The 12926-nt window shown below is 40.6% G+C and overlaps 1 protein-coding gene across 19 annotated transcripts in view; it reads left to right on the top strand.

Annotated features, from left to right (window-relative positions):
• The window catches only part of kcnma1a (potassium large conductance calcium-activated channel, subfamily M, alpha member 1a), a 181974-nt gene that overhangs the window by 131706 nt on the left and 37342 nt on the right, over positions 1-12926 (top strand). For 7 of the 19 annotated variants that reach the window (XM_077581867.1, XM_077581876.1, XM_077581873.1 and 4 more), the window contains exon 19: positions 12547-12640. In XM_077581867.1, coding sequence (XP_077437993.1) covers positions 12547-12640 — 94 coding nt within the window. Of the gene's footprint in view, positions 1-3870; positions 4045-7516; positions 7550-7895; positions 7977-9756; positions 10105-12546; positions 12641-12926 lie in introns of all 19 variants that reach the window. The other 12 variants (XM_077581858.1, XM_077581862.1, XM_077581857.1 and 9 more) reach the window with 5 other exon arrangements.

Raw genomic sequence — 12926 nt, 5'->3', positions numbered from 1 at the left:
AAGTGTTCTTTTACTCCTCCTCCTCTCTTTCTCAGCAAATAGCACACTGTATCATTGTTGCATGTACCAGTGTAGCTTCTGCATCCCACTCCTCACCTCTCATTTTGACACTGTGCTCAAACCAGCAGAAGCGAGCCTTCTCATCACTGCTCCATTCAGCTGGTGCTCTGACTAGGCTTTAAACGGGCAGCGGTAAAGAGCGTGACCCAATGCCACAAACCCACATGCACGCACGCACGCACTCAATAACCCGCTCATAGCAAAACGCTCCAGGAAAGCCCTCATGAAATGTAATGCACATGTGAGATGTACACTTAAGGCCTAAACCATGAACTGAGGTTTCACTCTGTCAGAGGAAGTTTTGTGTATGTGATCGTGCTTTGTGGGAACTTCTTTAAATCCCACCAAGCACCCACCCCACAAAAAACACCCAGGTTGCCAAAACATAATGACAACAATCTGGACTGCACTTTAGCCCACTTCCCTGTGATCTCAGGTTCTGTCGTTTGGGGTCAGTTTCACTTGTCGTTGCAATAGACTGCCACTAGATGGTGGTGGCGTGCCAGGAAATAAACCCCTTTCCTAGAACTCTGTTCAGCAAAACAGCATGAATCAAGTATGTACTGAAAGTGAAATAAAAGAGCCAGAATTTTCTTTGCACTAAGGCTTCTTAAATTACAATGTATATAGATCCCTGATAGCAACTGTGATCAAAAGGCTGGATTTACACTGCATGTCCAATTCCATTTTTCACATTCAGTGACTTATGTCCAATATCACTCAGTTTACATTCATGCAGCCAAAATGTAAGAGATTTTATGTAAAGAAAAGTGTGTTATGAATGAACTGATTTATTATTATTATTATTATTATTATTATTATTATTATAAAGAGATACAGCATCTTTGCTGAGTGTTTTCCAGTGCATTTAAAAAATCCAGTACAGTGTTTCCTCATTTTCCGCCGGGGTTAGGTTAAAAAAAATACCCGCAATAAATGAAATTATTATTATAAATTAGTTAGCTTTATGATTTACATTCATTATAAATGTTTTAAGGCTGTAAAACTCCTCACCACACAGTTTATGCGCTTTTCTCATCAAGGCATTTACATTTTTCTCTTGTTTAAACATTCTCAATGTTAAAACCATTACTGTAAAGGAAAAAAAATGCATGGGAAATCGCCCCCCCCCCAAAAAACAATATGTGATACAGCGAGGCCGCAAAAAGTGAACCGCATTATAGCGAGGGAAAACTGTAATCTGAAAGACATTTTTATGGGTAATTTCCTAACATGAGTTTGCAATAATATTAAAATGTTTTGGTATAATAATTTGCAATATAATTACAGTTTAAACTGCAGCATTGATATAGGCTATTCTAAACATTTTTGAGAGGTTGTCAATTCTTCATGTTTTTTAGAGATGGATGCAGGGCTTGGCCTCATGCTCGAGCATTCACTATTATTCAAGTTTGACATACTGTTTAGTTGGTCTGGGCTCCTACGCACATTTGTTTAAATTCACGTAACCTGGAAGTTGCTCATGTTCCTAATTTAAAGCAGACACATTATGTGAAATTCAGCTAATTGAGCTTGTTTACCTGCCAGTTGAATAGAAGCACCTGTGGCTAAAGCTAAAATGTGAAAGTATTTTTACTACCTGGACCTGGATCTGCTATCTCTGGGTAATTGTCACCTAAAAGCGTGTAGTGTAATCCCAGCCTCAGACGACTCAGTTTGTCATCTTTTAGGCAGAAATCTGTGAATTTGTTAGTCAGAAGACATTGTCAGCGTGTCTGTGCCGTGTTCTCCATTGCTCCACAACACACTTACCATGTGTCAATACTCATTGGAACATAACATACATTGAGTGTGGTCCCAGTGCCCCACCCCCACCCCCACCCCAACCCCGAGTGAAAACTCTGAAGTGCAGAAGTTCCAGCATGACCCGATAGCCTTGCTGCTCTTGTCTGCCATTCCCTCCAAACTGCTTCATGACTGTGAACAGTTATCTTTGCACCTTCCCCCTTGTCGCTGAGACCCAAACAACTTTTTTCTGCATGTCCTCCAAGCCCACATGCATGCACGCACGGGATTACAACCGTCCCTGAAAACCTGTGTTCCCTATTCTCTCCTCGGCCCGGAAACTCCATTCGGGATGTTATTGTCGGACGTGCGTCAAAGTCAAGTCAAAGATGGCCACAGAGAGTCAAGGCGCCAGACGGTGTTAGGCGGCTGTCAGTTTGCAACTGGCCAATGAGAGAATGGGGAGCGGGGACTGTTGGTGCACAGTCACAGCAATATAGAGACACTACTTAGGGGACTTTCACTCCCGCTTCCCTCAGGGTTCAAGGCTTCACACCCAGGCAGACCATACAGCATAACAGCATTTTGGCTGCAAGGGTATTCACTGTCTAATATGCAACACATTTTTTTGGGATAAACAAGCTTAAACAATAGTATTTGAATGGGCTTTCTTCTATTTTTAGCTACTTTTAAGATTAAAATTATTCATACGCTAGAGAAAAAGCCATCCATCCATCCCTTTTTTAAAAAAAATCAAAAATTCAAGTCAAAGTCAAGTCAAGTGACAAGGCTTTAATAGGTTTTTTTTTTAAGATACAGTTTTTTATAATTTCACATACAGACATAGACTTTCTATAATGTTAACATAACAATTTGTATAAACATAAGCATTTTTATAATTAATATGGTTATTCTAATTACTGTACAAAATGTCATTAGATTTGATAATAAAAATATAAAATTTTATTTGGAACACTTGCTTTTAAATTTATGTAAGAATACACAGATGAAATAAATGTAATTCATTTAAGAACAACAATAAACAGCAGATTTATATTTTAATACTGTACATTTATAAATTAATATTTTAATATTTTCTATTACTTATCTTTGCTGTCCATTGAAAACCATGCACAGTATGTTTTGGTTTGTTAACAGTAAACTTTGTTTTTGTTGCTTTTAATGTGCATGTAGGTCAGTGGTGTCCAAACTCTGTCATCAAGAGCCAGAGTCCTGCAGGTTCTGTTTCCAATGAAAACGATCATTATCAGGCTTATGCAGAGCTTGCTGATGAGCTTTCCTTGAGGACACCACTGATGTAATGTAGGCCATCACTGTAAAAGTCAGTTTTAGTTTTATGTATATAAAGTTACTGGTATGTAAAATCTAATCTAGTTTCAGTTGGAGGAGGACAACTTTAAAAAGTTTGCGTCACTACATAAAAGAAACGCACGCATGCAACAACACATTCGAGTGAAGCTTCCCTTTGGGCGTGGAGCAGTGAAACGTCATTTGTGCAAACGACAGCATGAGTTGCCCGTAGAATAGTGTCATGCCTTTTTTGGACAGAGGCGCTTCCGTAGCGCTGCTGCATGATGGGATACAGGTACGTGCTCCGCTCTTCTCAGACCCACCGGTTTGCAGGATGTCAATGTAAAATGTATGACAAGTTTGCTGCTGAAGACATTGCTCATGCCTCTCCCCCTCCTTCCCCCTGAATGCCTCCCCCTCTTTCTCCTCACCCTCTTCCCACTCTTATGTTTTTGCCTTTTTGACCTGTTTCGACCTTAGCATGCAGCTTGACCCCCCCGAACCACGCCAGTTGATATATTTGTCACTTGACTTTGATGGGACAAGCTTAAAGTCACAACAACAGCTTAGTGTAAATGTAGTGTGAACGTGACTACATTGGGCATGTTTATTGCACGTACGGGGGCTCAAGTCTGCTAAGGCCTGCACATTCTGATGAAGTGACCGTCCGACTTCCTCCCTGGATGAATATTTTCTCCTCTTGCCATTAACCTGCTGCTTCTCCTCTCCTCTCATCCTGACACGTGACTGTAGCCAAGATGTCCGTCTACAAGCGAATGAAACTGGCATGTTGTTTTGATTGCGGCCATTCAGAGCGAGACTGCTCTTGCATGTCAGGCAGTGTACATAGTAACATGGACACCCTTCAGAGGGCCTACCCACTTTCCTCTGTGTCTGTTCATGATTGCGCAACCACGTTACGTGCCTGTAAGTGACACCGCCCAACACATGCTGTTGTTCCGTGTTGTCTGTGACGTCAGCGCTTCCATGTGTGCCGTTAACATGCGCTACCGTAACGCGTTGTACACGTGTGTACACGTGTAGCCGTGACGTCGTCCACGTGCTGTGGTTGTCTTGTTAGGTGTGGATCTGTGGCATAAATCAAATTTTATTTATTTATATTTTTAAATGACAATCACTGTTTTTTTGGCTATTTGTGTAGCTAGCTAGCTAGCAATTCTATCTATCCATCTATCTATATCTATCTATCTATCTATCTATCTATCTATCTATCTATCTATCTATCTATCTATCTATCTAATCTTTAGTGTATGTTGCTTGCTAGCTAGCACTCTTTCTCTACATATCTATGTATATTTTTATTTTATTGTGTTTCCCCCGTCTTCCTCATTTATTTATCATAGTCATTTTTGTTGTACTCAGTGTATTGTGTGTTTTGGTGGGTGCGTAGTGTTGTGGCTCTGTGGTGCTGCTGTATTGTAAAGTAATGTAGGTGGCTAGCTAGCTCTCGCATGCTGCATTTCGTCATGCAGTTGTGTGATAATAATCGCTACTAGAGATTGAGTGTTGTGTTTTTGATGGTTTTTGACTATTTAAGGTAAGATGTGTGTCCATGAAGAGTGGGCATATTGTTTCATCGTACAGGCTTATACTGCAATGTAAATATTTGTTGTTATTATTATTATTATTTAATATGCACTATACATTTGGTTCAGCAGCCCCTGAGTTTTTTTTGGGTTTTTTTAAGTTTGCATTTCTGTTAAAGTTAGCTATTTCTATCTTTTATGTTTTTTTTTGTCAAGTTACTTCAAATAAGAGTTTTAGGACAACAAAATTATATTATTGGCCCTAAGTTATGGTGTAATGTCACTATTCTCACAGATCACAGTTGGTTCACACTGTCTATCTCCGTGTTTTAACAATATGACCATCACAAAGAGAACACAAGCAGAAAAGACTAAATTAAAAACAAAACAAAGTGTTGATCCGATAGAGAAATTGTGATCGCACAAGGTTCGCGGGTGAATCGCCTCCTAGCTGCTTGCTCTTGAGTGGGTTGGAACTAGTAAAGTGTCTGTCAATTAGACATGGCAGCAGTAGGCCTGGCTATCAAAGCCTGGGCCTCAGACGTGCAGATCTGATTTCCTCCTCAGCATTCTCCCGACGTCGGCCGACTCAGCCTAGATTAATGTCAAACGTGCCATGATGAGTTTAGTTTGGCCCCGTGTACTTCGGCACTGCGCTAGTATCCCTTGGTACCAATTACTGGCCATTACATGGTTACTGATCTCACTTCTCCCTTGAGCCCCCTGTTGAATTTCAGGAAAGCCTCTCGTTCCTTGGATTTCTTCCCTCGTTTGTCTGAAGAAAGAGTTTAGCAAAGGAGTTGCTTGTCAAGTCGAAGATTACTGGATTTCCTCTCTCCATTTCCTGTTCTTCATTCTGTGACCAGATAAGACATCTTTATACGTGATGACTTGTTCATCTGGACTAGATTTTTTTGTCTAGAAAATATAGCACTATTGATGCATATTTGTCGATACATGAGCTAAGTTGCTGTTGAACTCTGTGATTTTTGGTGTTGCTGCTTGTTTGGATTGAAGGTGTGTACTAGTAGTTTCCCCTCTCCTACTAGAATTTCCCGTATGAAAGTGCAGCTGAAGTGAATAAGATGCACAACAAAATATACAGTAGCTAAAAAAAAAATTCACATCACATCGGAACTGAATATTCTTAGGCAAGTCTGTAAAATACATCCCACTCCTTGGTTAAATACGTTTTCGACAGTTCTAACGTACATTTATTTTACTCCTAGATTAGCATTGGTTAGCAAAAGAGTATATTGCATTCAGACATTCAGGCTTCCGTAGGAACAACACTCTCTCCGACCAAGGACTCCTTGCAGTTGATCAGCAGAAAGAAAAAGTAACAAAATAAAATACAGAATACTTTGGATTCATGGTGGAAGGTTGGCTAGACGCTATACTGAATCGCTATTTGGCTGGATCCAATGCTATCCTGTGGCCTTCCATTAGGATGTACCAACATGCATCTTTCCTCTCCCTGCGTCTCATTGCTGGAGACCTTATCTCTCCTGACACCGAAATTATGTTTTCATTTTCCCTGCCCTTCTGGTCCGTCACCAAACTTGCCCTGACGGCTCCTATCCACCAGGCAGACTCACAACAAACCCTCCCCACCCCGCTCTACCCTCGGTCCCGCTATGCCTCGCTACGCCCCAGATGCTGGGCAGTTAGTTCGCCGCTTTGGTGGCGCGGGCAAATCGCTACAGACAGATGCCAGGGCCACTGTGGGTTGCTGTATGAGGATATGTGTCAGAGGCCAGCCTTGGGCGCTCATTGTGACCTTTGGTGATGGAAGAGACTCTGAGTCGAGAGTGTCTGCACTGCCCAGTTGAGTTAAAGTGTCCACCATGTTTGTTCAGTGTCTCCTTAGTCAGGGTTGCATTAGCAGCTCAAAGTGATGAAACATTTGGAATTTGTGGTCAGCTGATAATAGGTTTGGCTAATTTAGGATGCTAAACATAAGCATCACAACTGTGAATTTGCTCTGTACGCCAAACTCAGCTACAGGAACCTTCAGATCCTTGTTGCTGCATTCACCATTTACCGTCCTGTTCCTGATACTATCACAGAATGTGGATTCATGGCCCCAATCTGTGCCAATGCTGTTTATACGCAACAGTTTCAAAAAGGTGGTATTGTAAAGGGGCATGCAGTTTCAGGAAATCCACTTCCTTTGAATTATATTAGGGATGGGCATCATAAACAATTTTTCATTTTAGTTGGTTGCCTGGAATTGGTTGCTGTTATTTATTCTCAACTAGTTTGTTTTCTAAAAAAGTATAAAGAAGTTATTTGAACTGAACAACAACTGTTACTAAGTAATGGTACTTTTGTGTAAAAAGTTACACAAGTATATTCCGCCATCTAATAATATTGGAGGGGAAAAAATATAATGACCTTTCCCAATTGGAATTTCATCAAATGCCCATCTCTAAAATATCATTTTTCAGTTAAAGACTGCAACATTTGTTCACTGTCTTACATTGTTCCACAGATTTTCATATAGCGTTTTTCATATTCAAGTGTTTTCTAATTGTTTACATCAATAGTCATTATAGTTTTATTAAAATGTAATTTATTTAGCTCTTTACATTTCATTGTAGATGTACTGCCTTAAATCACAGCACATCCTGAAAATGGACAAATCATTTAATTTCTCATTTTTTTGTGCCACATCCCACAAATCATCTCCATTGACTTTTTCTTATTTATTTATGACATTTACCATTTCCATTAGTCACTTCATTTCCATGCCACACTCTTACGTTGATGTCTCTTATTTCCTAATGTGTGCATCACGGTATCCTTTCTCCCCCAATGTGACCTGCCACTTGTCTTTGCATTCTCCTCAGCCAAATATAAGTATAATGGATATGTCAGATCACGTAAGTGTGCTTCTCTGTCCTTCCCCGTTCTGCTCTATAGGCTTTTCTTAATGTAACACGATTAGTACTGATGGTTTCCTCTTTGTCTACTGTTCCCTTAGCATGAAACCTTGTCGTCTTGTGACTTTAAGACCAATTGTTTATTCTCACAGTGTTGCCAACAGTATAACTCTGAAAACACTGTTTTATCTAATGTAATCATAAATAATGTTATTATATAAATAATGGCAGTAGATTGTGTATTTCAAAACACAATTTCTGGTGTAATGTATAAGAAATGGCTTTGTGTTCAATAATAATAACGTAGTTCTATAAACCATTCTTTTTTGTATTGTGCTGCATGTAGCAGCAGATGGCGCTACAACACCAGGGAACAGTGGAAGCCAAAAAGAGACTGGTGTTCGATTCAAAGCTGATTGCAATTTAGGTAAATTATTATTACTCCTGGCTAAGAAGTAAAATATATAGTGTCACATGCTATATAAGTTCATGCATAATTTATGTTGACATTTTGTTCTTTCATATAGAAGCATATAAGCTGTATAAGGTGTTTGTTTACCCTTGAAATGCAGGCTGCTTTAATCATCTGCAATAATCATGATTTGAATTTTAGTTATTTACTAATTTATTTTCACTGAAGAATATACCAAAAGCATGTGCAAAGGTGGGGTGGGAATATAGTTTCTTGGTGCAGACGCAATGCAGATGAAGAGAAAGCGCTTGCCGGCGCAAGCAACGCAATAAAGACAAAAGCCAGCTTTCCTCACATGCTAAAGTCAACATTTTCCGTTGTTCTTCATCCATTTGCACGCGGCGCACTAGCGTCATGTGATTAGCATTTCAGGAAGGGACAGTTGCCGTCTGGCTTGTTCAGAAAGCACAGTGGAGCTGCCAGGGCGGCTGAGCGTGCTCTAATGCTGTACATGTTTGACAAGGGCCAGATGAATCCAGGAGCTATCGGTGGCGCCCCGTAAATCAAGGAGGCAGCTGACTGCTGGGATAAACGTCTGTTTATCGCCCGGGGCCACCCAAGCATGCTCTGTCCTCCAAAAGGACCAACCAGCCACCCTCCCACCCAAGGCAGGAAAAGGCCTCTGCCGGCCGACTTTACAAGCAGAGATTTGACTCGTCTCCTTGCTTCGCTTTCTGGTAGAAAGCCTTGACCTCTTTAATACATGCAATCGTGTATTGAGTATGTGACAATTTATTGCCATATTAACTAATTTGCTCCCAAAAACATATAAAAACATTCTATTTTAAATATTACCATGGTCCCAAAAACGTATTTATACATTTTTATGAGTTTATTTTATGATAGAGCATACTGAAGGCTTTGATGAAGCCTCTGACCTAAAGAGGTTGCTTAAAGCATTGGTAGTTATGACGAAAAATGGCCAGCAGGTGGTAGCAGAGTATTATATAGCCACCAGGGCCTTTTAGCAAAAAAAGCTCTTTTCCCACACAGATTTGTGAATAATGATGAAACTTAGCTATATTCTAATGCTAATTGCTGCAAAACGGAAACAGATACAAATATACTTTTTTTCCTGATGAAAGAGGAAACTTTAATCTTTATTTTGGTATGTTCCATGTTTTTATAGCAATAGAACACAATATTCTGTGGGCCTTGCAAAATCAGTCAATTTCCAGTAAAACTGTCGTGAGTGAAAGGGGTTGCTTCAGTGAAAATGGCTGGCAATGAATGAGTTAAATTTTGATCCAAAATGGTCCCTTCCCAATACTTTTAAATGATTAGTTCACGTGTGTGATAACATGACAAAACATGAGAAGGGATTTGAATGGCTTCAGCCAAGCTGCGTTTCTCCTGTGCTTTGTTCCAGCGAGGCCCTTGTAATTAATTCATGTTTGTCACAAATGCAAAAGTAAATGTCGTTACTTGTGGGCGGATGACAAGACGAAAAGGAATAGGAAATAACAAAGAAATGATTGTGCTTTTATTGTCTGCTTATTTTAGCTTTTAAAAATACCCTGTACGTCAGCTAAGCTATTCTTTATTCTTACTGTATGCACAACGACATGAGCCTTGTCAGATATTTAAACTGTCTTTTTTCTTTCTTAGTCATTGACTTTTCTCTGAAATCCCAGATAAGACAATGTGATTAAATGAATAAATAATGTCAATATGTTCATTTATAATTGCTTATCTAAAAGCATCCTTACACTTTGTATTCTTCATTGTTTGACAGTAACGGATGACGTTAGACCGTCTTTTCAAAACCGATCCGTTAAAACCAGCGGCTGCCCTTCCACCGCCATCACCCCAAACGCTTTCTCGCCCAACGCCCTGCAAAGCAACCAGGACGCCTCGGTTAAGCCAGGCGCCATCAACATCCCCCTTGTTAATAACCGTAAAGGAAGTCTGCTTCCCACGGGGCCGGCGCCTGCAACTCGCCATTCCAAACTGCGCCTCAGTATCTCGGTGCCAGAAGACGCCAGATCCCTGGCGGAGAGTCGGCTGAACCGGGCCCGCAGTCTGCCGGTGAAATACCGCTACCACCCCAGTAATGCCATGCTGCACAGTCACAGTAGCCACTGTAGGTTGCCCCCTTAGCGGGATGCATCAGTCAGTAGCCTGCCTGTGCTGTTTGCTGCATGATGGTTGACTCTGCCGGAACTGCTTCTCTTGTGCTCCTCGCTTCTTTGCACGGATTTGCCTGCCAGTGCCGTCTTAGCAGCAATCAGGCTGAGGGGTTGTGAGTAGCCCGTAGCTTGGAGATTGAGCTTTGGGTGTTGAAATATTACATTTTTCTACTTACTATGTGCTAGGGATGGGCAGTCGACGAGCTATTCTTGTTTGGGAAAATTAAGAATTTTTTGTTGTTGATTTTTCAGATTTTTCTCACATTAAAATAAATATTCTTACGTTGTTTACATTTAAGAAAACAATCGGATTGGCACAAAGGAAAATTGGAAAACAAAAGTTTGGCCTTAGGCTCAGAGCTGAACCTTTTTATATACTGTATATTCAAACACACAAGCCAAAATAAGTAAGTCCATAGATGAGGTAGAGGGGATGCAAACATAGCAAGATGAAAACTTTGCCAGCTTGGAGAACTTCACTCCATTCACTTTGTGTTGCAGATTCCAGTTCAGAATGGTCCAAGACAAACTATTTCAATCTTCCTGTTCATTATCTGTTTCACCCCGTTTAGGCAGCAAACTAGTCGGGTCTGAATTAGTGGGAACTAGTGGGAATCCATTGCGACCACACAATGTTGTTTATCCTGCCCATCCTTAGTATGTTCTCTATGCTGGGCTGGTATGGTTTTGTGTGGTTCAGCTACACTACATAGATGGTTAACAAGTGAAAAGTTGATGTGGAATTAGCAGTAACAGATGACACAAAGTAAGTAAAAATAGATAATAGGGATAGATTGATTATCGTTGCCAATATTCCCGAAAATGCCGAACATCAGCATCGGCCATTAAAAAAATAAAAATTAAATCTGAAGGCCGATTGGAGATCAATTTAAAACTGTGTTAACTTCAGGTATTATTTCTTTTTCTTGTTGACTTATTAAGATATTCTGATGACACTGCAAATTTAGTTTTTGTTTGAAATTAAAACTAAGATACAATAAGTGAAAGTTTAACATTTCGGTTATTTTGAAATTTTGAACAACTTTATTTATTGTGGAAAACTACAGGGAGAAATTCACGTGATTAAGTTTTCATTAAACTTTTTATGACATGCTGATGTCCTTGAACTTGTTAGAATTTTTAAACAAAGATGTCTATCGTCTAAAAAAAACAACTCAACATTTTGCAAATCTGAAGTTGTTCAATTAAAATATGCTTAAATACATTTCAACAAAGTTAGTTTGTATTGCTTTATCAATCATCACCAATAATTTCCTTTTATTTTTAATTACTGAAATTAATATTGGCTTGAAATATCGGTTATTGGCCTCTTGACTACTATTAATCGGCATCGGCCATCAAAAAACACATTGGTCGATCTCTAATAGATAACTTTTAGACTCTGTAGCCTGTCTAATATGGTTTTAAATTCCATCTGTTTGGAATCGCCAGGCTTTCTTTGTGTCCTCTGATTGGTGGTGTTATTGAATTCTAACCAAAGGACTAATACAGGTGTGCAGTGGTGCAGCCAGAAGAGTCTCGTGGAAGCTCTTAAATGCAGACAGTAGTGAAGCTCAGACTAGTGGGCCCGACCTTACTCCGGCTTCTCTTCCTTGTCCTTTCAGTCTGGGTATTTCTTGCAAAGTGCTTACGACCAAAGTGTCAAACCCCCAAAATTGAATATTTAATCTTACACGGATCATTAATTTCCAAGCTAGTCCTGACCTTCGTCTGCTGGAGGGTTATTTGTCCTTACTAGCCGCTTCTGACATGTCTAGCCCACTAATTCATCCCCCCGTTAGCGTGTCCTTCATAATGCGTGTGGAGTGTTCTCTTGGCATGGAGGTAGACCAGTAGAAGAGCCATTTTCTGCGCTAGAACTGGAATAATGGGCCGGATAGGCTTTTTTAGCAAGAGTCCCCAAAAAGAACCACCATAAGATCCATCTCCATAACCTCTATATACTGTATCTCATTGTCATTGCTTTTGCCCACGACCCACTGACAATGACAATCTCTACCATCACATGGCAATAAATGGCGTAGGTAGGCATGGTCACTCTGATGCAGACTGCTAGAGGTCCAAAAGCACCTGGCCAAGTGTATGTAAAGATTGTAGTAATGCAAAACAACTGAAGGCCCTCACGTCCCTTGGTCATTTTCAGGTCATCAATTGGTTTTTCTCCGAGGTTGTCTCCTGCCTTAAAGATTCCCCCATTACTAATAATCTATCTTGATTTTCTTCAAGTTATTAATTTACCCTTTGTTTCTGTTCACTTTTGTTGTGTTTGCTACAATTGAGTGTTGACGATTTATTTGTTTATTTTCATGTCAGGTCCAGCTCACTTCCCCATCCGTCTCTGTCTCTGTTCTGACACTGTGTGCGTGTGTTTGCAGTCGAAGACGAGCATCCGTCAACGCTCTCGCCCAAAAAAAAGCAGCGCAACGGAGGGATGCGGAACTCGCCCAACTGCTCTCCCAAAATGATGAGGTAAGAGACGCTGGCGTTCACCTCACCGCCTTCAAACGGGGAGGAAGACAGATGCAGGGGAGTGGAAGGAGGGATGGAGAGACAGCAGACACTTCAGAGGGGATGCTGCTGATTGTGGGCGTTGGGATGGCTGTTAGGGAAAGGGGGGGGGGGTAAGGTTGTGATAGGCTGAGGCTGTTTAGCTTGACATGCTGTCAGTTGTTAATGACAGAGCCGAAATAATGTTTCTGTCACAAAAAGACGCCAGCAAGGAGTCGTTTGAAATGCACGAGCCCCCCTTGGCTGC

Source organism: Vanacampus margaritifer, chromosome 12, assembly GCF_051991255.1.
Source record: "Vanacampus margaritifer isolate UIUO_Vmar chromosome 12, RoL_Vmar_1.0, whole genome shotgun sequence".
Taxonomy (NCBI): Eukaryota; Metazoa; Chordata; class Actinopteri; order Syngnathiformes; family Syngnathidae; genus Vanacampus; species Vanacampus margaritifer.
Note: the sequence above shows the minus strand (reverse complement) of the source record. Positions and strands in the feature narration are given on the sequence as shown.